The 22,582-nt window shown below is 37.3% G+C and overlaps 1 protein-coding gene across 10 annotated transcripts in view; it reads right to left on the minus strand.

The window, feature by feature from the left end:
• The window catches only part of PDLIM5 (PDZ and LIM domain 5), a 402,175-nt gene that overhangs the window by 157,150 nt on the left and 222,443 nt on the right, over positions 1-22,582 (minus strand). For all 10 annotated transcript variants that reach the window (XM_070790876.1, XM_070790875.1, XM_070790879.1 and 7 more), the window contains one exon: positions 1,290-1,441. In XM_070790876.1, the coding sequence (XP_070646977.1) occupies positions 1,290-1,441 (152 nt within the window). The remainder of the gene's footprint in view (positions 1-1,289; positions 1,442-22,582) is intronic.

Genomic DNA, 22,582 nt, shown 5'->3' on the forward strand with positions numbered 1-22,582 from the left:
TTTTATTTATTTATTTTAATTGGAGGCTAATTACTTCACAATATTGTAGTGGTTTTTGCCATACATTGACATGATACAGCCATGGGTGTACATGAGTTCCCCATCCTGAACCTCCCTCCCCATGCCATCCCTCAGGGTCATCCCAGTGCACCAGCCCTGAGCACCCTGTCTCATGCATCGAACCTGGACTGGTGATCTATTTCACATATGATAACATACATGTTTCACTGCTATTCTCTCAAATCATCCCACTCTCGCCTTCTCCCACAGAGTCCAAAAATCTATTCTCTACATCTGTGTCTCTTCTTCTGTCTCACATATAGGGTCACCATTACCATCTTTCTAAATTCCATATGTATGCATTAGTATACTGTATTGGTGCTTTTCTTTCTGGCTTACTTCACTCTGTATAATAGGCTCCAGTTTCATCCACCTCATTAGAACTGATTCAAATGCATTCTTTTTAATAGCTGAGTAATATTCCATTGTGTATATGTACCACAGCTTTCTTATCCACTCATCTGCTGATGGACATCTAGGTTACTTCCATGTCCTGGCTATTATAAACAGTGCTGTGATGAACATTGGGGTACACGTGTCTTTCAATTCTGGTTTCCTCGGTGTGTATGCCCAGCAGTGGGATTGCTGGGTCGTTTGGCAGTTCTATTTCCAGTTTTTTAAGAAATCTCCACACTGTTCTCCATAGTACAAGTTTCCTAGCAGTATTTTTAAGCAGCAATCCAAGTGATCTCAATACAGTTCAAATGTTGGGATGCTGAAAAGACCTGATATCATATAATCAACAAGATGTTTAGCTATTTTAAAATTGAAGCCAAACTAAGTTCAGAAAATTTGGACCTCAAATAAATATATTAAAATTATATTTTTCTATCCAGGGGTATAAAGGCAAAAAACATACTTATGGTAAAAGAAAAGCCAAATATTTTAAAAGAATACCTTCTAATACCCTGCCTAAAATATTAAGGTCAAGAGTTTTACCCTATAACAAGAATCCTTAGGCTGCATTCTACTGAGAAATTGCAGAAATTCTTAAACTCTCTGAAACTGTACACACAATAGTTACAAGTATGTGAATACATGCCTTATAACCAAAGCTTTCACCAGTTCTCATACTGCTCAATAGCCAATTTAAAAGTCATTCTATTTCTTATTTATCTACCTGAAACAATGGCAGTAGAAAATGCTTCTTACTTAACACATGAATCAGACACAAGAAACACATTCGTCAGTGTTGTTTTCTCTATCAGAACCAAATGAAAAAAATTTACCTTTGAAGAGTCATATTCAAAGAGCCTGTACAACCCTTAATCTTGTTTTGGGCTTCCAGATGAGTCATGCCATGGGCACTTATTCCATCAATGCTGAGAACCACGTCGCCTATTCTTACGTTTGCCTGGGATGCTTTCCCACCATCTTTTAGCTGTAAAAAATATATTTCATTAGGACTGTCATTCTTTAAAAATAAACAAAAATGAAAATTATACTGTTGTCATATCAAAAGAAAAATATACTCATATACTACCAGACAAAATAATACAAATTTTCTTAATTAACAGGTAAAGTAAAAATTCAAATGACTTTCATACTTATTTTCTTAAATTTTTATTTGCTGTCTAAAACTCTAAAATAATTGTCTGAGAAAGAGTCTTTGGTAATTTCTCCATTTCTTTATTGTGTAACAGGAGTGTGTGATTGTTACAAATGAGGAAGAGAAGTAGCCAAGGAAACCACATTTTAGGGGAAAAAAGGTAATCTGAATAGGGTATTTAATACTCTTTCAGAAATAATTTTTAAAACTCTTTTAAACAGCTGTATTTTTGTTTCAGCACAAAGATTAATACAGATGGAGGATGTACTGAACAATCCTTCCTATTGAGTCCAACTCATGACCAGTGTTTGAGGGACTGAACTCTTTTAGATCACAGGCCTAAATATCTTTTATGTTGGATGGGCTTCTTGTTCCAGGCATTTAGCAGGAGGGGAAGAAAACCAGTTGTGTCTGAGACTGTCAGACTTTATCGTGTACCACAGTCTTTAATTCCCAATCTTTCTTCCCTTCCTTATGAAACGTGATACATGTTTACATTTAGTTTGATCTCCTTTAAACTTCATGTGGATCTATTTCATTGCTCCAAAAGGAGCAAACAAATATAAAATGACAGTCAAATGGAAGATGATGCATTTTTAATAGATATTCAGAAATAAGGAACACGTACAAATCAAAAGGAACCATTCTAATTAAAATGACAAGTTCAGAATTCAGTTAAATACAAGTAGATCACACTAAATATGGGTTGCTGGAAGAATTCATATTCTTGAGACTAGACCTGAAAAAGGAAGAAAATAAGCAGTATTTCTCTAATGTTGTTGTCATTTCTCTAATGTTGTTGTCATTTCTCTAATGTTGTTGTTGTTTAGTTGCTAAATCATGTCTGACTCTTTGTGACCTCACAGACTATAGCCCACCAGGCTCCTCTGTCCATGGGAGTTACCAGGCAAGAATACTGGAGTGAGTGAGTGAAGTCGCTCAGTCGCGTCCGACTCTTTGCGACCCAGTGGACTATAGCCCACCAGGCTTCTCCGTCCATGGGATTCTCCAGACAAGAATACTAGAGTGGGTTGACATGCCCTTCTCCAGAGAATTTTCCCAACCCAGGGATCGAACCCGCATGTTTTACATTTCCTGCATTAGCAGGGGAGTTCTTTACGAACACAACACTGTAAAAGCAATTAATGAATTGTGCGCTTTAAAAATGGCTAAAATGTCTTTTATGATAAGTACATTTTACCACAACTTTTTAAAAACTAAATGTTTTAGAGCACATTTTACTAAAATTACTATTCGATTCAAAGAAAAACATCCCTCAGCAAACTGAACCAATGGCTGAGTGCTAGAATTCATAACTTGGAAGCAAAGCAATAATACAAATGAATGTTGTATGTTCCGTAGGTTTTGATTAGCATCAATTCTCTAATTCTTTCCTTAAAAATAATGATCAAGGCAGATAAATCCTAGTGTACAAGAACAACTATTTGGATCTAAAATCAAGGAAACAGCACTGACTATTAGATCCATCCGGGCAGGCCCATGCCTGTGTTTCTCTCCCACTGCCCTAAAGCTAGAAGTGTGCCTGACACCAGAGACCTTCATAAAATATATGCTGAATCAATGGATGCCATTGGTCATCTAACACGGGCAAAATCTATTGTTTGTTATAAATTGTGAAGTCAGGAAAAACTAAAATTTTCGATTTGAAATCTATTTCATTTAACATATAAATAGCAAATGATGGACAAAGTTTTTGAAATTAGTAAGAAAAAATATCTATTTGAGCCAGGATATGTAAAGTCTAGGCTGCCCAGATGGCACTAGTGGCAAAGAACCTGCCTGCCAATGCAGGAGTTGATGTAAGAGACTCAGGTCCGATCCCTGGGTCAGGAAAATCCCCTAGAGTAGGAAATGGCAACCACTCTAGTATTCTTGCCTGCAGAATTCCATGGACAGAGGAGCCTGGCAGGCTATAGTCCATGGAGTCTCAAAGATGGGACATGACTGCAGCAACTTACTACATACAGAACAGAGATAAAATCCAACAAAGTATAAAAAAAGATTTCAAGCCTTTCAATGAAATATTCTCTATTATAATATAAATGTAGTACATAGAGTTGACACTTGATCAACGTGAGTTTGAACTGCATGGGTCTACTTCTATGTGGATTTTTTTCAATAGTGAATACAACAATACTACACAATCCATGATTGGTTGAATCCAGGTATGCAGAACCATAGATATGGAGGAACCAAACTGTATATACAGAGGACAGACTATAAATTACAGGCAGATTTTCAATTTCACAGAGGGTCAGTGCCTTTACTCGAGTTCAAGGGTCAACTGTAGTGATTGTTTTCATCATTGTACTAATGTAAACAAACAACTCCTCTCAGCTGCCCAGATATTTAAAGGTAACAAAAATTAATGAAATGCAGACAATAAAGAAATAACATTTCCAGAGTAGTAAAACATTAAAATTTAACACATATCTAATTTATCAACATAGCTATACTACATATACACGTGTATATATATATATATAGACACATACATATAGACACACATTTTATTATATACTATATGACTGACAAAGTAATACCAAAATTCAATAAAAATTAAATGAATCTAATTTGAATTCCAGGATCACAGAATCAAGAAGAAAAAAATAAGATAGAATTTTATTAAGTATGTTTTAAAATACTGTATAGACAGAAACATTTATTAAAATGTGTATGTGTCAAGAGTAAGAAAACGTCTTTAAAAATAATAATACCTACATTAAATACTACAGTTTTACTGTATTGAATAGTAGATGTGAAATGTCTTTTAATAACCAGTATTTTATTAATATAAATATTAATTATTTAATTAAATAACAAATATTGTTACTCTCTCCTGCACAGAACTAAACTGTTTAAACTATGAAGGACATTTACCAAGAAAACAATTCCTAAAGCTATAATAGTGATGCCACTGCTTTCCATGGGTTTTATAAAGATTATGTGAGATAATAGCTTAATAAATGTTATCTGTTATTATTTTCTCTTGATCCCAGATGACTAACCCAAGAAATGTGGAGGCTGTGCTGCTGCTGCTGCTGCTAAGTCACTTTAGTCGTGTCTAACTCTGTGCGACCCCATAGACAGCAGCCTACCAGGCTCCTCCGTCCCTGGGGTTCTCCAGGCAAGAATACTGGAGTGGGTTACCATTTCCTTCTCCAATGCATGAAAGTGAAAAGTGAAAGTGAAGTCTTCAATCGTGTCCGACTCTTAGCGACCCCATGGACTGCAGCCTACCAGGCTCCTCCGTCCATGGGATTTTCCAAGCAAGAGTGCTGGAGTGGGGTGCCATTGCCTTCTCCAGAGGCTGTACTAGATGATGTTAAAGGCCTTTTATGGTTCCTTCCAGTCTTAAACGGTTATCTATCTATGAACTATCTGTACAAAGGTATAACTCTAATTCTAAAACAAAAGTCATATCTGAACAATTTTGTTGGTAGGACAAAGGAACATCTATTCCCTACTAAAATAAATGAACTGAAATTTGAATCCTGATAAAGAGGAAAAATTATGGAAACAATTATGTTTACATTATTTAGCCTAGATATTCTAACCAAGAAGAGTAAGCATAAAAAAAAAATTTTTTTAACCACAAATAGAACGTAGCTAAATTACCTACTTCACAATTCCTAACATAAGATGTAGACTTAAAAAAGAAAGACAAATCTATGGGCATTTGCTCAAAGTGTACCCAACAAAAGCAATTTAAATATCCCCAGTCCAATAGTAACATAAAGGTAATGAACAATTAAGTAAATAATTTAATTTAATCAAATGTCACACACTGTATAACATTTTTCTCACTCCTTTGATCCAGTAGCCTTCTGAGATGCTATGATCTCAAGATGTTTAGATCCAATGTCTGAGAATTACCTATCTTTTTTGGACCGCTTTTACTCTGCCACCCTTCTTTTTAAAACATGCAGCATAGAAATCATACAGCCCTTGTGAATTCTGCCTTTGCCTTGGGTACCACATCCAGGGAAATTGCTAAATTTTGTTGATTCTTCCTTTCCCCTCTCATGCCAGTCCATATACCCTGGTCATCTGTCACCTTGATCTTGCCTGCTGCCTAAAGCAAGAGTTTTCTAAAGACATTCCTACTGCCAAATTCTCCAAATTCCGTGCCATTTCCTTCATCTTATTTCCATAATGGTGGCCCAACTACCATCTCACACTGAAGAGTTCCATCATGTCAACTATTTATAAAATGAGGGTGAAAAGGCTTCAAATATTTTCTGCTTCCTACAATGGAGAATGAAGTTGAAGCCTGATATACAAGCAATTTATATTCTGTAGTCAACCTGTTTACAACTTCAAAACAAGCTCCTCAGGGATCATATTTTACACTATGTCTTCTCAAGAGCCTTGAATATTGTAGGTATTAGAAAAATATCTGATTAAATCATAGTAAATAAGGAATCAATAAATCCATCCATCAGATTAATATGCCAAATTCTGACAAAATATACTTAATTCATCAAAGAGAAAAAAATCTGAAAATGAGAATCTTCAGTTGAACATTAGGCTGAGCTAACCTAAGAAAGGTCAAAAATCAAACTACGTTTCCAACAGAAACAAGTAAACACATTTCGGATACATAGCTAATATATTTTCCCTAGAATTCCCAAAGAGATGTCACAACTCCCCTTAGTAACTTTAAGTGTTGTTGCACAATCGCTAAGCTGTGTCCGACTCTTTGTGATTCCATGAACTGCAGTACACTAGGCTTCCCTGTTCACTATTTTCCGGAGTTTGTTCAGACTCACGTCTATTGAGTCAGTGATGCCATCCATTCATTTCATCCTCTGCCACTCCCTTCTCTTGTCATCAATCTTTCCCAGCATCAGGAAATTTTCCAATGAGTCGGCACTTCACATCAGGTGGCCAAAGTAATGGAGTTTCAGCTTAGAAAGAATTTAATTGTATTTAATCTCAAACCTTTCTCAATTATCAGAAATGCAAACAAATGTCCATCGCCATCTGTACTTTTCATGTTATTTAAACTGTCAAACTCCTTTTTGCCTACAGTTTTTTTTTTGAGCTTAGTAATATTAATTATTTTGAGTTTCTGACATGAATGTATTTTCTAAATCTCTAACCATCTTTATTATTCAATATTTAAGCTTTCTACTCACTAATTTAAAGAGCAGAAAGAGCCTAGACTAATGCCAGTGGAAAAGGCCCAATGCATAGAAACAAATGTAAAACTTGTTAAAAAGATGGCATCTCATTGAAAACTCCCATGACCTTTTATTTATCCCCAGAACTACTTCCTCAAGGCAGCCACTCAACAGAAAGATGAAATTTCCCCCTTAATTGGGTAGGATGTATCACTATTATAAATTGTGAGCAGCTAAGAAAAGACTACAAGGTCACTTGTTATTTGCATAGTTCATTTCTTCTTTGTTGTGGAAAGTCTAAATAGCCTGCATTTGTTCGAGGCAGTCAGTAACAACTTTCCGTCACCAATAAATCTTGTCCATATTGTATGACAGCTATAAGTATGTGTGTATCTCATAAATGCACAATGTGTAGGAAGGAAGCAGTCAAGGGAGGCTCCTGGGTCCAGTCCAGAATAAATCAAATTAATCACAAACAAATGCTTCTCTTTTGATCTTTAAATACATTTTTCAGTACTGTTGTCCAATTTTCCATAAACTTAATTGTAGCTGTATGCTTCTTTAAAAACACTGCTTTGTGGTCTCACTTAAGTTGCAAGTAGACATGGTTGCAGATGTTGGAACAACCTCTGAGCTTCGGTTTACTGATGCAGAAAGCAGGATAACTACCTGCTCTTCAAGAGAGAATGGAATCTTTACTGAGCTTCCCTGTTAACTCAGATAAGAAAGAATCTAATATTAATCACCTGCTGCTGCTGCTAAGTCACTTCAGTCGTGTCCAAGTCTGTGAGACCCCACTGACGGCAGCCCACCAGGCTCCCCCGTCCCTGGGATTCTCCAGGCAAGAACACTGGAGTGGGTTGCCATATCCTTCTCCAATGCGTGAAAGTGAAAAGTGAAAGTGAAGTCACTCAGTCGTGTCCGACTCTAGCGACCCCATGGTCTGCAGCCTACCAGCCTCCTCTGTCCATGGGATTTTCTAGGCAAAAGTACTGGAGTGGGGTGCCACTGCCTTCTCCAATTAATCACCTGCACTTGGATCTAAACCTCAGCCCTAGTGCTACACTTTAACCCTTTTAAGTATGGATTATAAGAAGGCCTCTCTTGAAAAACAGCCCAGTCTTCAGTAAGCAGATGGATAGACCGTGTGTGTACGTGTGACTGTGTGTCTGTGTGTCGTGTGCACCCACGTGTGTGTGATGTGGGGAGGAAGATATAAGAGAAAATGGCATCACAGACTTGGGCTTCCCTCATCTTGCTGTGACTGGGAAATACCCAAAAGTAAATTTTCTTCAGCCGTTTTAGATGGATAGTTCCTCTCACATAGTCTCTTTCTGTCCTGAGAAAGAGATGACCCAGAAAAAGTAAATAAAACTATTTACTGGGCACCAACAGTAAGCGAAGGATCCTGGGAGACCCATCATCGTCCCTCACCACTATCAGGTGGTTTTACTCTGCTCGGCAGATGGGAAAAGAGAACTCCACAGCAAGAACACAGTTTCAAGAAAAGATTCTGAAGTTAAGCAAACATAAGTTCATACTATGCTTGGTCTTCTATTAAAGTGTGCACCATGAGTTTACCAGGCTTCTCTAGGCTTCAGGTATTTCTTCCTGAAAATGGGGACTAGGATTTCACTTGCCTCACAGAGCTACTGAGCAGATTAAATGAAGCACCAGCACAGTACATGGGTTTCCCTGGTGGCTAAGATGGTAAAGAATCTGCCTGTGATGCAGGAGACGAAGGTTCGATTCCCGGGTCAAGAGGATCCCCTGGAGAAGAGAATGGCTACCCACTCCAGTATTCTTGCCTGGAGAATTCCATGGACAGAGGAGCCCGGTGGGCTACAGTCCATGGGGTGGAAAAGAGTCAGACACAACCGAGCAACACACACACACACACACACACACACACACACACAGTACACAGCGCGCACAGTAAATGATCACTGTCATTATCATAATATGCCATCAATTCGCATATGCTGGACACCTACTTCAAGGACCTACAGGGCAGAAAAGACAGCTTTTCAAGCTGATCAGTCAGGCTTATTTTTCCCTTTCCTACTTAAAGGAAGACCAAACACCCCTCTTCTCTTCCCTCTGCTCCTCTAAGCCTAAATTTTCTCTTCACTTAGCCAAAGAGCTTGATACAATGCCGAATCAGAACCCCAGCTCACAGGCCTTCCCTCCCTGCTTACTACTATTCAAGTCTGAATTTTTCAAACTCTATTCCCACAGGATGGTGGCCTCATGATCAGCACCCAGGACAGTCTGGCACTGTACCAAAAGGCAAAAGAACAAGAATCAATAAGGTGATATTGGTGAAGAAATCTTGAGTTAGGGGTCAGGGAAGGAGAGGAAGGAAAGCAAACAAAAGAAAGCGTAACAAGGGAGGGCACTGGGAAGAAGGCAGAACAAAGAACCAAGGGCATGAATGGAGACAGTTATCAGACGTCCCAGGTTTGGGGTCCAGGCCTTCTCTCTGAGTGTGCTGTACATCACTGCATTTGTACAAAATAATATGCAAACTGAATACAATAGCAAAATCGTAATTAATTAAAGAAGCAAGAAGATCTTATACTTTGATTTGAACAATTATGATAAAATAACCTACACGACTATAATTAATAATTATGATGCAGAGCCAATTAACTCAGAGTAATATTTATGTATGCTATTAAACGTGTCATTAACTTTATCGGACTCAAGTAAAATTTACAACTAAACTTCTCCCAAATGCTTAGCCTCTATACAAATTTGTAGTTCCAAAAGTATTTCTTCTTTAAACTTTTTAACAGAAGAAGAAAGTAGCACCACATCCTTAGAAAACCACATCAAAATTAAATATTATCTCAAGAGAACATATCACTTAGATGAGAACCTCTAACATACACTGAAGAGAAAATCTGTTTTATCCACAGAGCAGTAAACTACTTGGGATTCTTAGGCGTTATAGACATACCTTTTAAACTAATCCTTCCCCATAGCTATCACCTCTTAAGAGTATATCATAGAAACAAAACAATCATTGAATTCATAGTAAAAAAAAAACAAATAAAATCAAAGAAAGCATTATAGGGCTTTCATTTTTAAAAATTAGAAGCCAACATGGGATAACATTTTAAATAAATCTACCTAAGATTTCTCTATAAAATGTACATTTAATACAGCTGCTATATTGCACAAAGATTTTTCATAAAAAGGCAAAATGTATAAGCAAAGCAGTGACTCCAGTACTACCTTAGAATTCTCTAATGAAAAGTATCCTTCCAAATCATAGGGAATTCTCAATATATACAAAAAAATCTCTTGTCTTCCCTTGAAAATAAGTCAGTTACAAACCTCAGAAAACAGGTGCCAGCAATAAAAATGACTCTTTGAAAATATATGTGCCCAAGAATATTACAAAGATCATTTTACAATACAGATAACATAAGTCAGTTGTTTACTGACAACAATTCATGCTGGTTCAAAAGAAATTTACTTTGGTATTAATCCTATTACATGCTACAGGTAACAAGTAGGAAATGGGTACCTATGTAATGAGTTATCACCAATGTGCCAATTTCAACCTTCTGCATATTTTCAACAAATACAGAATGTTTGGAAATATGTGACCTTAAAACCATGGGTATGACAGGAATGCCATCAGGCTAGTAAATGTAAAAAAGGAACATAAATATGACAGCTAGAGAAAGAAACACTAACAGAAATTTCCCATGTCCAAAAGCCATGGGAACTAAGTCCTGGGAAAATAAAAGCTATTGTTTTTCTAAGTGCCATTACCAAAATTCAGAGAAATACATATACTAAGAAAAAATTATATCAATCTGACCAAAGGATCTTCATGAGACAGAAGAAAGCATAGAGAAAAATCTCATTTAAAAAAATACCTAATTAGTGGACAATACTTAATTTTGTTTTAAAATTTATTTTCTGGTAGTACCAACTGTAGAATAAATAATCTGAATCCAGATAGAAACCTATGGTTGAAAGCACCTAGGTATTTATCTCCCACATGCTTCCCAGAATACTGAGAATGTGATTCTTTACACTACCGTACCCCATGAAAACCTAAGACTGAATGAACACAACTCCAAATGAGAATTTGCAGAACTTGCTTTCCTGCCAAATCATGAATGCTACTCAATCACCAAGAAATATCACAAATAAACAAAAATGGTCAGTTTTCAGCCACTCAAGTGAGCAGAACATTTGAGAAGTACTTTTTTTTTCAAATCCCAGTTTATTCACTACCACTCCAGTCTTGCTAATCTGCTCTACATTACTCAGCACTCAAAGATGTTCTGTCTTGCACTGTTTATTGTTACAGTGCTGGCGCCTCGACCAGACTACAAATGCAACTCGACAACACACAAAATGTCAATCTCCAGCCTGAACGTGTAATATGAACATACCCCTTTAAAACTGGAGATTACTTTGAATTCACTTTAACATCTTTCGTTTGCAATAAAATGATTTTGCTTTCTGCAGGTTAGAATGGTGAAATAAAGCAAGCAATCACTGATGTCTCTCTTAAGTCTATAAAATCCTGACTCTGTGAGCACTGGTTATTTTAACCATGGACTTTATTTTGGCTTATGAGTCAAACTGTAATCAATTTTACCCAAAAGTCTGAGAATCCACCTTATATGGTAGCAATGAAGAGAATACCTCAAAGTATGTGTCATTATGTCTTACAAAACCAAACGGAAGAAAGGAAGTGATTACGCCTCTTTCCTTATGTAGCCACTGAGCCACCTAGTTCGAACATGTTTGTTTTAGCAGTCTAAATGTATGTCCACAGTGATTCCTTCTTAATTGAAATAATGTCTTTATTATTCTCTACAGAGTGACCTAACAAAACAGAAACATGCCTTCTTAAACTGTAATTCACTATTAATATGCCACAAAGCATTTTCATTTTACAGTTAATCCATATGTATTTTAAAAAGTCCTGTGCCTTGTAGTTAACATGTAAATATAATTCTACCAAAAATGTGAAACGCAGGGTGGTTTGTTAAAAAAAGAGTACGTCCACAAATATCTCAAAATCAAACAAATGTTACTTACAGAGAAATCAATGTTTCTATGTAGTCCACTCTACAATAATAAGGAACACGACAAGCAATGTCACAGAGAGCTAAAAAGGTTCAAAACCATTTTAGTCAACTGAAAGTTTACCTGAGGACAGATTAACTGAAATTCACACATTTCAACCCTCCCTTCTCATAAGGTTCTTCTCAATGATGAGATGAATCCCCCTCAAAATTGTATGCAAACTGTGTTTAAGTATACATGTATTTTCCACTGAGATTGGTCCATGGTTTTCCCCAAATTCTCAAAGGCATCTATGACCAAATGTTAAGAACTAATGATTTAATGAAACCTCAAAACAGTGTTTCTCAAAGTGTGGTTCCTAAACCACCAGTGTTAGCATATTTCCATGACAGGGGAAACAAATCACAAGCTTTCAAAACCCACAAGCTAAACATGTTTCAAAACAAAACAAAAAAATCTGTCAGCATCAAGAAAATTTAATAACTCAGAACAGAATTATTAATATTTAAGCAAAGTGGTGCAAAATCATGATTTCATGTGCTAATATCAAGTAAGTTAAAGAGTTAGTCACTCCGTCGTGTCCGACTCTTGAGATCCCATGGACTGTAGCCCGCCAGTCTCCTTTGTCCATGGGGATTTCCCAGACATACATACTAGAGTGGGTAGCCATTTCCTTTTACAGGGGATCTTCCTGACCCAAGGATCAAACCCAGGTCTCCTGCTTTGCAGGCGGATTCTTTACTGCCTCAAGCCACCAGGGAAGTCTAAGTGGCAGGTAAGTATAGCTTAAAAAAATGGGGACTCGCTTTTAAACTTTTAAAATCTTCATAGCATAAATCACTAGCATTTAATAAGGGTCTATTTCAATGAGGCACTACCTTCAATACTGAATTCTGAGAACAGGCATGGCCCTTCCCCTTATCTACTGGTTTCTATTATTTCACTTTTCCCACCGGTATGCAGCTCTCCAGAAAGCAGTGCTCCTCGAACCATCCATGGTGGAGGACGCCACTTATGGGGAAGTCCCCTCCCACCCACATTTGCCTTTACCAATTCTTCTGTAATCTACAATAAAGTACTGAAAAAACAAACTCAAAGAAATCACTCAAAATAAAAGAAAATTTTTTATCATCAGACTCAACAGACATAAAATTGCTCTGTCCAACTATGACAGTTCCTAGATACTTACTCTTCATTTATAACCTTATTTCATTTCAGTCTATAACTGACAGTTGGCAGGTGAGCAGATCAGCAAGGATGCTCCTTCTAGGCAAGGACTATATCTTTTATTTCTTTTTATTCCTTGTAGCAAGACTTAAACGTAACATATAATATACATCTGATGAGTCACCACACAGGAAATTAAAGGTATTTTGTAAATAGGCTATTATTTAATAATTCAACCTACTTCTACTTTGCGGGCTCATGTTAAAGTGATGAATAATACTGCACCTTTATTTTGGCACACTTCTGACTTTTTCTTTAGGAATTATTTCTAAAAAGGTATGCACATTAAGATGTTTGATCCATGACTCTAGACTGGCAGCAAGAATATTTGCAGACATTTACAATTCTGCAAACTTCGTATGATAGTGTCCATTATCCACACCCTTGCAATCCTTAGTTTTGTAAAAGAAACCTGAGGGTAATTCTAATTCTACTACTAACAAACCCTGTGACCTTTGCCAAATCACTTACCCCTCCGGCCTCATTCTGCTCAGTTGTAAAGAGAGTTGGATCAAATGTTCTAGGGTCCCTTTCAACTATAAATCATAATAAATATTTACAAAGACTTAACAACCTCTCATTAGTCTAAAGTCATTACAATTAGTATCCATTACTCAGGCACTAAAATAAATTTTGTGCTTTTCTCCAATTACTTCACACATATTATTCTTTACTCTTATTTCTCTATTATAAAACACTAAAACGGCAAACATGGGTGCTTTTCAAAAACACCCATGTTGTTGACATGTTGAAACTGTGTCAACAACAAAAACTCAAAAGGCTCAATTTTGGAGCTAATTAGGAGAGAAGAGAATCTAGTTTTATCTACTTTTTCAGATCCCAAATGAGTTTTCCTTTCAGAATGAATTAGTCTCAACAAGAATCTTCTTCCCACTGGTAGCAGTTGAGCCCTCTGGCATTTAATGCTGAATTATGCCTTCATTCATTCATCATACATCTACTGAGTGAGGACGTATGGAGCAGATGCTAACGACAACAAGAATAAATTATTAGATTAATGGGGAAAGCAAATACTCATTTATTCCATCATTTAACAAATACTTGTCAGGCATCTACCGTGTCCAGGCTATTCTAGACATGGTGATACAACAAACAAAACGAGTCCTTGCCCTCATGGAACTTCACTTCAGTCAACAGGAAAGAGAGAATCAACATATAAACATGCAGATAAACTAATCACATGTCAAGCATACAATAGACGGAACAGTATGTGACGATAAAAACTTCAGAAGAATTGAAGCCTACAAGTTGCTTCCACATCAACTCATGTGGGTCTTCTTGGAAGACTGCTTACATTTACAACTATCACTCCTGGATACCATGCTGTTTCCAAGAAATCCATGCCTGTCAACTCCTGGTTCCTTTCTGGGCTTTTTCTACCATGCACTTTATCTCATCCCTCAAAGAAGACGGGTAAGTCTTCACCCCATTTCCATCTCTGAAAGTGCAATCTCAGCTTCCTTGGTACAGTTGTAGCCTTTCAGAACTAAGACTCATCAATGCTTAGACCCAGGGATTTAACATTTCTGTACATGGAATTATTTTATTTACCCTTCTTGGGATTTATTGAGGGAAACAAAAAATCCTGGGAATCCTTTCCTTCCATCTCACTTTGTTTAGGTCAGAACTACCATCAACACCCCTTTATGGGTCTCCTGTGCCTTTTCATACCATCCCAGGTTTATTTTTCTAGCCCAGCTATCCAGCCTGCACAGTTGGCTTCTATGGAGATAGCACCATATGATGGTATATCACTTCCAGCAGGTCTGTAGCCACAAAACATTGATTTACCCTAGATGTTTTATTCCCTCCACAGAAAGCAAACACATGATCACAAACAGCAGCTAGACATGGAAAGGAAATGTTCTCATGTCAGCACCACTATTTTTTTTTTCCTTTTTTAAACTAAGAGTAAAAGAAATTAGAGCAACACTGAAGGATTCTTGTTCCAGTGCAACTGAAATACTGTGTCTTAGCTCTGGTTGCGACTTGGCAGGGGGCACAGTGCTGACAGCAGTCAGGGAAAGTCTATTAAGCAGTGTCACCGTTCCCAGTGGTGCAGTCTGCACAGAGGTGGGCGAGAGCGAGCAGAGGGGACTAAGGTCTGGTCTGCCTGTAGAATACGCCTCAAGCACACTGTCTGCCGTGCCATCTTCACCTGTTTCCTGGATACTACATCAGGACTTCAGAGTAAGAGCCCAGGGTCACTTAAACATAAGGATTAAGACTGAGCCATTATTGTTAAAGAAAGGAAGAATTTTCTGGTGAATCTAGAAAGGTGGAGGTAGAGGTTAAAAATCTGTATAGAGTTTTTTTTGTATAAATCAAAAATATCAATACTACCACTATTGAATGATAGAAGATCAATGTATTACTTAAAAGACTTTGAGTTAGATTATTAACAAGAATTCACAAAAAGTCCATTCTTTCAGCAAATAGTGAGTACATGATATATATCAGGACATAAGATATCTTGCATGCATGCCTCTGTGTGTGTGTGTGTGTGTGTGTGTGTGTGTGCGTGTGTGTGAGATGCGTGTGACACAGAGAAACTATGTGGAGGAGAGAGGACAGGTAAGGGGAGGTAACAGAGTTATATCATTAATTGTTAAAAGTATATGTAATTAACACAATACTTACATGACTACCATTTATTGACTATTCACCACATGCCAGGCACTATGCTAGGCACTTTTTTTTACAAGTTTTACAAAAGTTTCCGTTCCACATGCAAAACGACAAAGATAGCAAATGAAAAAAGCAACATTTGCTCTTCCATCTCTTCCAAAACACATTTGCCTTAACATTACCTCCATATACCCTGGAGAAGGAAATGGCAATCCACTCCAGTACTATTGCCTGGAAAACCCCATGGACAGAGGAGCCTGGTAGGCTATAGTCCATGGCGTTGCAAAGAGTCAGACACAACTGAGCAACTTCACTTTCACTACCTCCATATATGCAAATATCCACTCAAAAAGTTAAATATTTGCCCAGGGGAAAAAAAAAAGTTAAATATTAAGAATACATTTCCAAGAAAATCTATCTGGCAACCCTCTGGTTAGTTATTCTTCTTCACTGGCAATTACTGTAAGCCATGTCCCCAACTTCCAAGCAAGATGGAAAATAGCACACTACGTTACAATATTATTTGAGTTAGAAAATTATTTCTCCAGGAGCAAAAACCTGTAAACTAGTCCACTAAGTTCCCCAGAAACAATATTCAACATTATAGACTTAAACTAGAAACCAATGTGCTCACATGTGATGTCTAATAACTCGGAAACACTCAGGTAAGAAACATATTCTTTGCAACAGATTCTTCAATCAAAGGCACACTACATGGACTAAAAATGGTTCTGGCAAAAAACAATGGGATGGAAACAATTTTTTACTGAGAATTCTCTGAAGAGTTATAGCAAATTTCAAGAGTAAAGATATTTTGAATAAATGGGGGGGGTTTTTGTTATATTTTATTTTGTATGGAAGCAACAAGTGATGGAGAGACACTAGGCATTCTGCCCTACCAAAGAAATTCTCAAACCAAAAACGTTCCTCCTTAAAGCATATAAAACACACAAAAACACTAAAAACTGGAAGACATGACCCAGACCTAGTTGAAAAAATTATTTTCTTCACTCAAAATCTACAACTATATTTAGGTATTTGATGAAATGAATGAACTCTTTCTGATTTTCACTTGATAATTACTCCACAATCATAAAAAATGTCAGCAACAATTTGTTGGAGTAGTTTGAAAAGGACAGGTATTATTAGTGGGGATGTGGAGAAAAGGTAATCCTCATGCACTGCTGGTGGGAACGTAAATAAAGTGGTAAACGTGCAATGGAGAACAGTATGGAGGCTTCGCAAAGCATTAAGAGCATAACTGCTACACAATCCAGTAATTCCACTTTGACTATTTATCCAAGGAAAATGAAAACACTGATTTGAAAACATATATGCGTCCCCATGTTCATTGCAGCACTGTTTACAGTAACCAAAATATGTCCATCAACAGATTAATGGATAAAGGAGAAGTGGGGTGTGTGTGTGTGTGTGTGTGTGTGTGTACATAAAATAGATTATTACTCTGCATTTGCAACAACATGGATGAACCAAGAGGGTACTGTGCTAAGTGAATAAGTTAAACAGAGAAAGCCAAATACTGTATATGTGTTTTCACTTCTATGTGGAATCTAAAAAACAAAACTAGTGAACAAATATAATAAGACTGAAACAGACTCATAAATACAGAGAATTAACTAGTCACTGCAAGAGGGGATGGGTGTAGGAAGATGCGCAAAATGGCTGATGGCGACTACAAGGTACAAAATACCAGTTATAAAAGAAGTAAGTCGTGGGGATGTAACGTATAGGATAGGGGACACAGTTTATGATAACACTCATAACTCTGCACGGTATGTGAAGCTGTTGCTGTTGTTCAGTCACTCAGTTGTGCCCAACTCTTTGTGACCCATGGGCTGCAGCATGCCAGGCTTCCCTGTCTTTCTCCATCTCCTAGAGCTTGCTCAAACTTCTTAAGTATTAATGTAATACTTATAAAAATATCAAGTCACTATGCTGTACAACTGAAAGTAATGGAACATTGTAAGTCAACTATACTTCAAATAAAAAAAGAATCAATACGCAGAAAACAAGCTTATGGTTACCAGGGGATAAGGAAGGGGCAGGGATAAACTGGGAGACTGGAATTAACATATACACATTGCTATATATAAAATAGATAACTAATAAGGACCTATTGTAGAGCACAGGGAACTCTGCTCAATATTCTGTAACAGCCTATATGGGGGAAAAAAATCTAAAAACAAGTAGATATATGAATATGCACAACTGATTCACTTTGCTGTACACTTGAAACTAACAAATAGCAAATCAACTAAACTTCAATAAAAATTTAAAAGAATAACACTAGCTCCATTTCTTAGAGCCGACTGAATATCTGTTTCCAACAACTTTTTATAGACTTAATATGTGTGTATACCAATTCATAAATGTTTAAAAAAAACAGGTAGAAAGAAGAGTAGTATGCTGGATTGTGGAAAGAAGACTTAAAAGCTCTTTCTTAACGTGAAGATACAGAAATGTAAAAGAATAAATCTATAACCCAGTATTCAAAAGCAAAAAAAATTCTAAGAGAAATTCAATAGAATTTGGAAGGCTTAACAAGGAGTTCAGAAAAAAGATTTTAGAAGGCCATGTCACAACTTTGAGTCAACAAAGTTACAGTTTGTTAGGGGTTTTATTATTTTTAAATAGTAACGTATTCTTGGTTGCTGTTCAGTTGCTCAGTCATCTCTGACTCTCTGCAACCCCATAGACTGTGGCACTCCAGGTTTCCTTGCCCTTTACCATCTCTCAGAGTTTACTCAAACTCATGTCTATTGAGGGAGAAGGAAATGGCAACCAACTCCAGTATTCTTGCCTGGAGAATCCTAGGAACAGAGGAGCCTGGTGGGCTGCCATCTACGGGGTCGCACAGAGTCGGACACGACTGAAGCGACTTAGCAGCAGCAGCAGCATGTTCATGGACTGAGTTGTCCATTGAGTTGATGATGCCATCCAACCATCTCATCCTGTGTCGCCCCCTTCTCCTCCTGCCCTCAATCTTTGCCAGCATCAGGGTCTTTTCCAATGAGTCGGCTCTTTGCATCAAGCCGAATTATTGATGCATCAAGTGGCCAAATTATTGAAGACTCAGCTTCAGCATCAGTCCTTCCAATGAATATTCAGGACTGATCTCCTTTAGGATGGACTGGTTTGATCTCCTTGCAGTCCAAGGGACTCTCAAGAGTGTTCTCCAACACCACAGTTCAAAAGCATCAATTCTCTGGTGCTCAGCTTTCTTCACAGTCCAACTCTCACATCCGTACACGATTACTGGAAAAACCATAGCTTTGACTAGACAGACCTTTGTCGGCAGAGTAATGTCTCTGCTTTTTAATACGCTGCCTAGGTTTGTCACAGCTTTTCTTCCAAGGAGCAAGCGTCTTTTAATTTCATGGCTGCAGTCATCATCCACTGTAATTTTGGAACCCAAGAAAATAAAGTCTGTCACTGTTTCCATTTTTTCCCCATCTATTTGCCATGAAGTGATGGGACCTGATGTCATGATCTTAGTTTTTTGAAGCTGACTTTTAAGCCAGCTTTTTCACCCTCCTCTTTCACCTTCATCAAGATGCTCCTTAGTTCCTCTTCGCTTTCTGCCATTAGGGTGGACATAATCTTGGACTGCATAACAAAAAAATTACTATCCACTATAGGGAAAGTGTTAGACCTATTATACTTTGTATGTTTAAATGGTATAAGGAATATTATGTATAATTCAAGAATAGAGAAATAACCACAGTCAGAAAAGTACAAGATCCAGAAGTTACAGCATACCAGGAATTACTTATGAAAAAAATGGATGGTATTGAAAAGATTGGGTGTATATAATAGTATACTAGAATTACTGTGTTTTACAAAGCAGTGACTCCTACCTTTGGCTGATCAAAATCTCTCAGGGCACTTTTGTAAAGTGTAGGTTATAGAGACTCATTACAAGAGATTCTGATTTATAAGGTCTGAGTGATGACCCAAGAATCTAAAAATCCTCTAGGCAGGAACAAGAGTCTACAGGTGCATGTTCCAAAAAGAGAAATTTCAGTTCTCAGCACAGATAAGGACCTGAAAACATTCAGAACATTCCAGAATAAGATGATTTCCTTGCAAAGTAATAAAATTTCTATTCCCGGGTATGTCTAAGCATAAGGTAGATAGCCACATGCCATGGGTACTACACAAGAGATATATGAATCTGAAAAGGAGAAGCAAAGTACACAATAAATTACTGGTGAGGAAATAGCCAGATGCAAGAAACCATTATACAATTTTAGTCACACATTGTAAATGGTCTTTCTCCATGGGAGTAATCTAATCATCAAGTTCTGGTTCTCATTACACATCAGTCATCTCAATCAGATTGCAAACGTTTTTTGTGTTACCACAGCAGATGCTAAATAATATATGAGTTTCAATCTAGCTAGAGCTCAGAGAAACTGAATTTATTGATATATTATCAAAATAAATAGTAATCAGAGCTTCAAAATAATTTCAAAAAGAAGTAAAATAACTTTCTTTTAAACTGTGATGATACTGGTAAATGGAAGAACCAAGAGTGGAGGAGGTCTCTCAGGCCAGAAAGAACTGACTGATATACAGGGGACTGTATATCATCCCTACATGGATATTTAAATTGTCCCCTAATGATGTAACAGTAATCACTTCAAATAGGAATAAAGAGATGCTGTGTGAGCTAAATGCAGCTAACTTCCTATCATTCCATATACGATAAATATAAACTCTCACATTAAGTAACTAGATGTTAGACAGCCAAAGTCACAACCTGCAGCTTAGGAGCTCACAGAAACAAAAGAGTAAAAGAAAAAAGGGGGAGGACACCAAGCAGTCTGGAGTTAGCTGTTTTAATAACTTTCCTGGAGGGTTTGACAGATGAGAAGCAAGTCTCAGATACTGAAACAGGTACACATAAGCAGATGTTTGGGCCTCTTAAAACAGGATTATCATCAGAGTTTGAGTGGTTTAACTGGTTAAGAAAAAAATTCCTTCTGGTGGCCAAGTGACAGATACAAATACCTAGAGGAGAAACTTGGCAGATCTCTAAAATATATTCACACATAACCTGGATAATATTACTGCTATTTTTGTTGCAATGTGAAGTTGTATCATCAAAAACATCTTCCTTCTATTGATACATGATGAAAAGCTATTATAAAACAATATTATTTGGGGAGAGATCAGTGGAAAATAACCATCTTAATTAAAAATTCTACTGCCTAAGAAAGGTTAAGGAATCCTCTTGTAGTAATAATTTAAATACTGAATTAACACTCAAGAAAGTTATTTTCAAAACAAGTACACGCACACTGAGCACATCTGTCTCGAGTCTGTTGAGCTATTTAAGAAAATAAGTGGTGGGGGAGAGGAGAGAGTTTGAATTGTATAAGGCAAGGTGTCTTGCCACTCTAACAATATATTTTCCTATGCCTGTTTTGTGACTATTGGTTCCATGGAGATACAGAAAATAATTTCGGAAATATCTAACATCTAATACCTCTAATTTTGAAAACACAAAGATAGTCACTATCACAAACTTCTGTCTGTTGATTTAAAAATCAACAAAACTTTCAAAATGGTAAACTAGGAAGGAAGAAATCTGACTATGTGCCCATCCCGCACCAGCGGCAACACCCACAGAAATCTATTGCAACATGTTGCCTGGTATAGGCTTGATGCTAATAATACAGAAGAGGAGTAGGAGGAAAGGGGAAGCAACATTGCAGAGTTAGATGGCATTTATTTATTTAGCCTCACAAAGATGAGATAAAGTACTACCATTCTTAATCTATAAGTGAGGAAACTAAGACACAGAGAGCTTAAGTTACTAGTCTAAGGTCACAGTGCTGAGGCCTAAACCCAGACAGTGTGATTCCAAAGTCCATCCTGTGACCCTGCTGGGCTGCCCTCCCACCTGGCACATCGTCTGCCACTCTCCCTCCTGAGATAACACATGGCACACTCCAGCCAAATGCACATGTTGCACTCTCAGAGTACTTCCTAAGTCCCATCTATCTGTCCCTACTATTCAGATAAACTAGACCAGATAAAGCAGGAGGGAAATCTCTCTCCCTTAAAGCTTAGCTCTAAATTGCTACCCTGGTAACCAACAACTATACATCGCACACAAACACACACACATTCAACAGGCATCCATACATCACACACACACACACACACACACACACTCCTCCATCAAAATTTCTAGCCATCCAGACCAAAAAGGAAGGAAGACAAAGGAAGTAGAAGACGAGGAGGCAGGAAGAAAAAAGAAGAGAAGTAGGAAAGAGGAAGTAAAGGAAGAGAGGGAAAGTGGCAGAAAACACAGGATCACCACCACCTCCCTGGCCCCTAATTTCCTTTCATTTTAAAATCCCTGCAATTCTCCTACTGAACTAAGCTCACTCCAGAGTCCAACTCAAAGGCTCATCTGGGAGCAGAGTAGACTGCCCAGTTCCTGCCTTCCAAGATAGGGGAATACCCTGCTTCCTCCCAACATTTTAATTTTGGTATGATTGTCTCGGGAGCCCTTGATAAATGATGACTGGACTTTCTCTCTAAGGAGGCTAGTAAGACAGGAATATGACTGATCAATGAAATATAAATGATCAATAAACTAACATAGAGCATGGCTCCTCAAAAGATTTGCAGAGAGCCAGTTTTTTAAAACTTCCAATCTGTTTCAGATCAATACGTTCATAAAAATACAACAAATTATCAGAAAAATAATTTTTAAAATATATAAAATATAAGCACCAAATTTTTATTGTTAGATCCAACAGACATAAAATTACTAACTCAAAATGCTATAAAAATTTCTAAATACTCTCAATGTCTGAACTTACATTACCACAAACTGACAACTCTCTAGAAC

Source organism: Bos indicus, chromosome 6 (assembly GCF_029378745.1).
Source record: "Bos indicus isolate NIAB-ARS_2022 breed Sahiwal x Tharparkar chromosome 6, NIAB-ARS_B.indTharparkar_mat_pri_1.0, whole genome shotgun sequence".
Classification (NCBI taxonomy): domain Eukaryota; kingdom Metazoa; phylum Chordata; class Mammalia; order Artiodactyla; family Bovidae; genus Bos; species Bos indicus.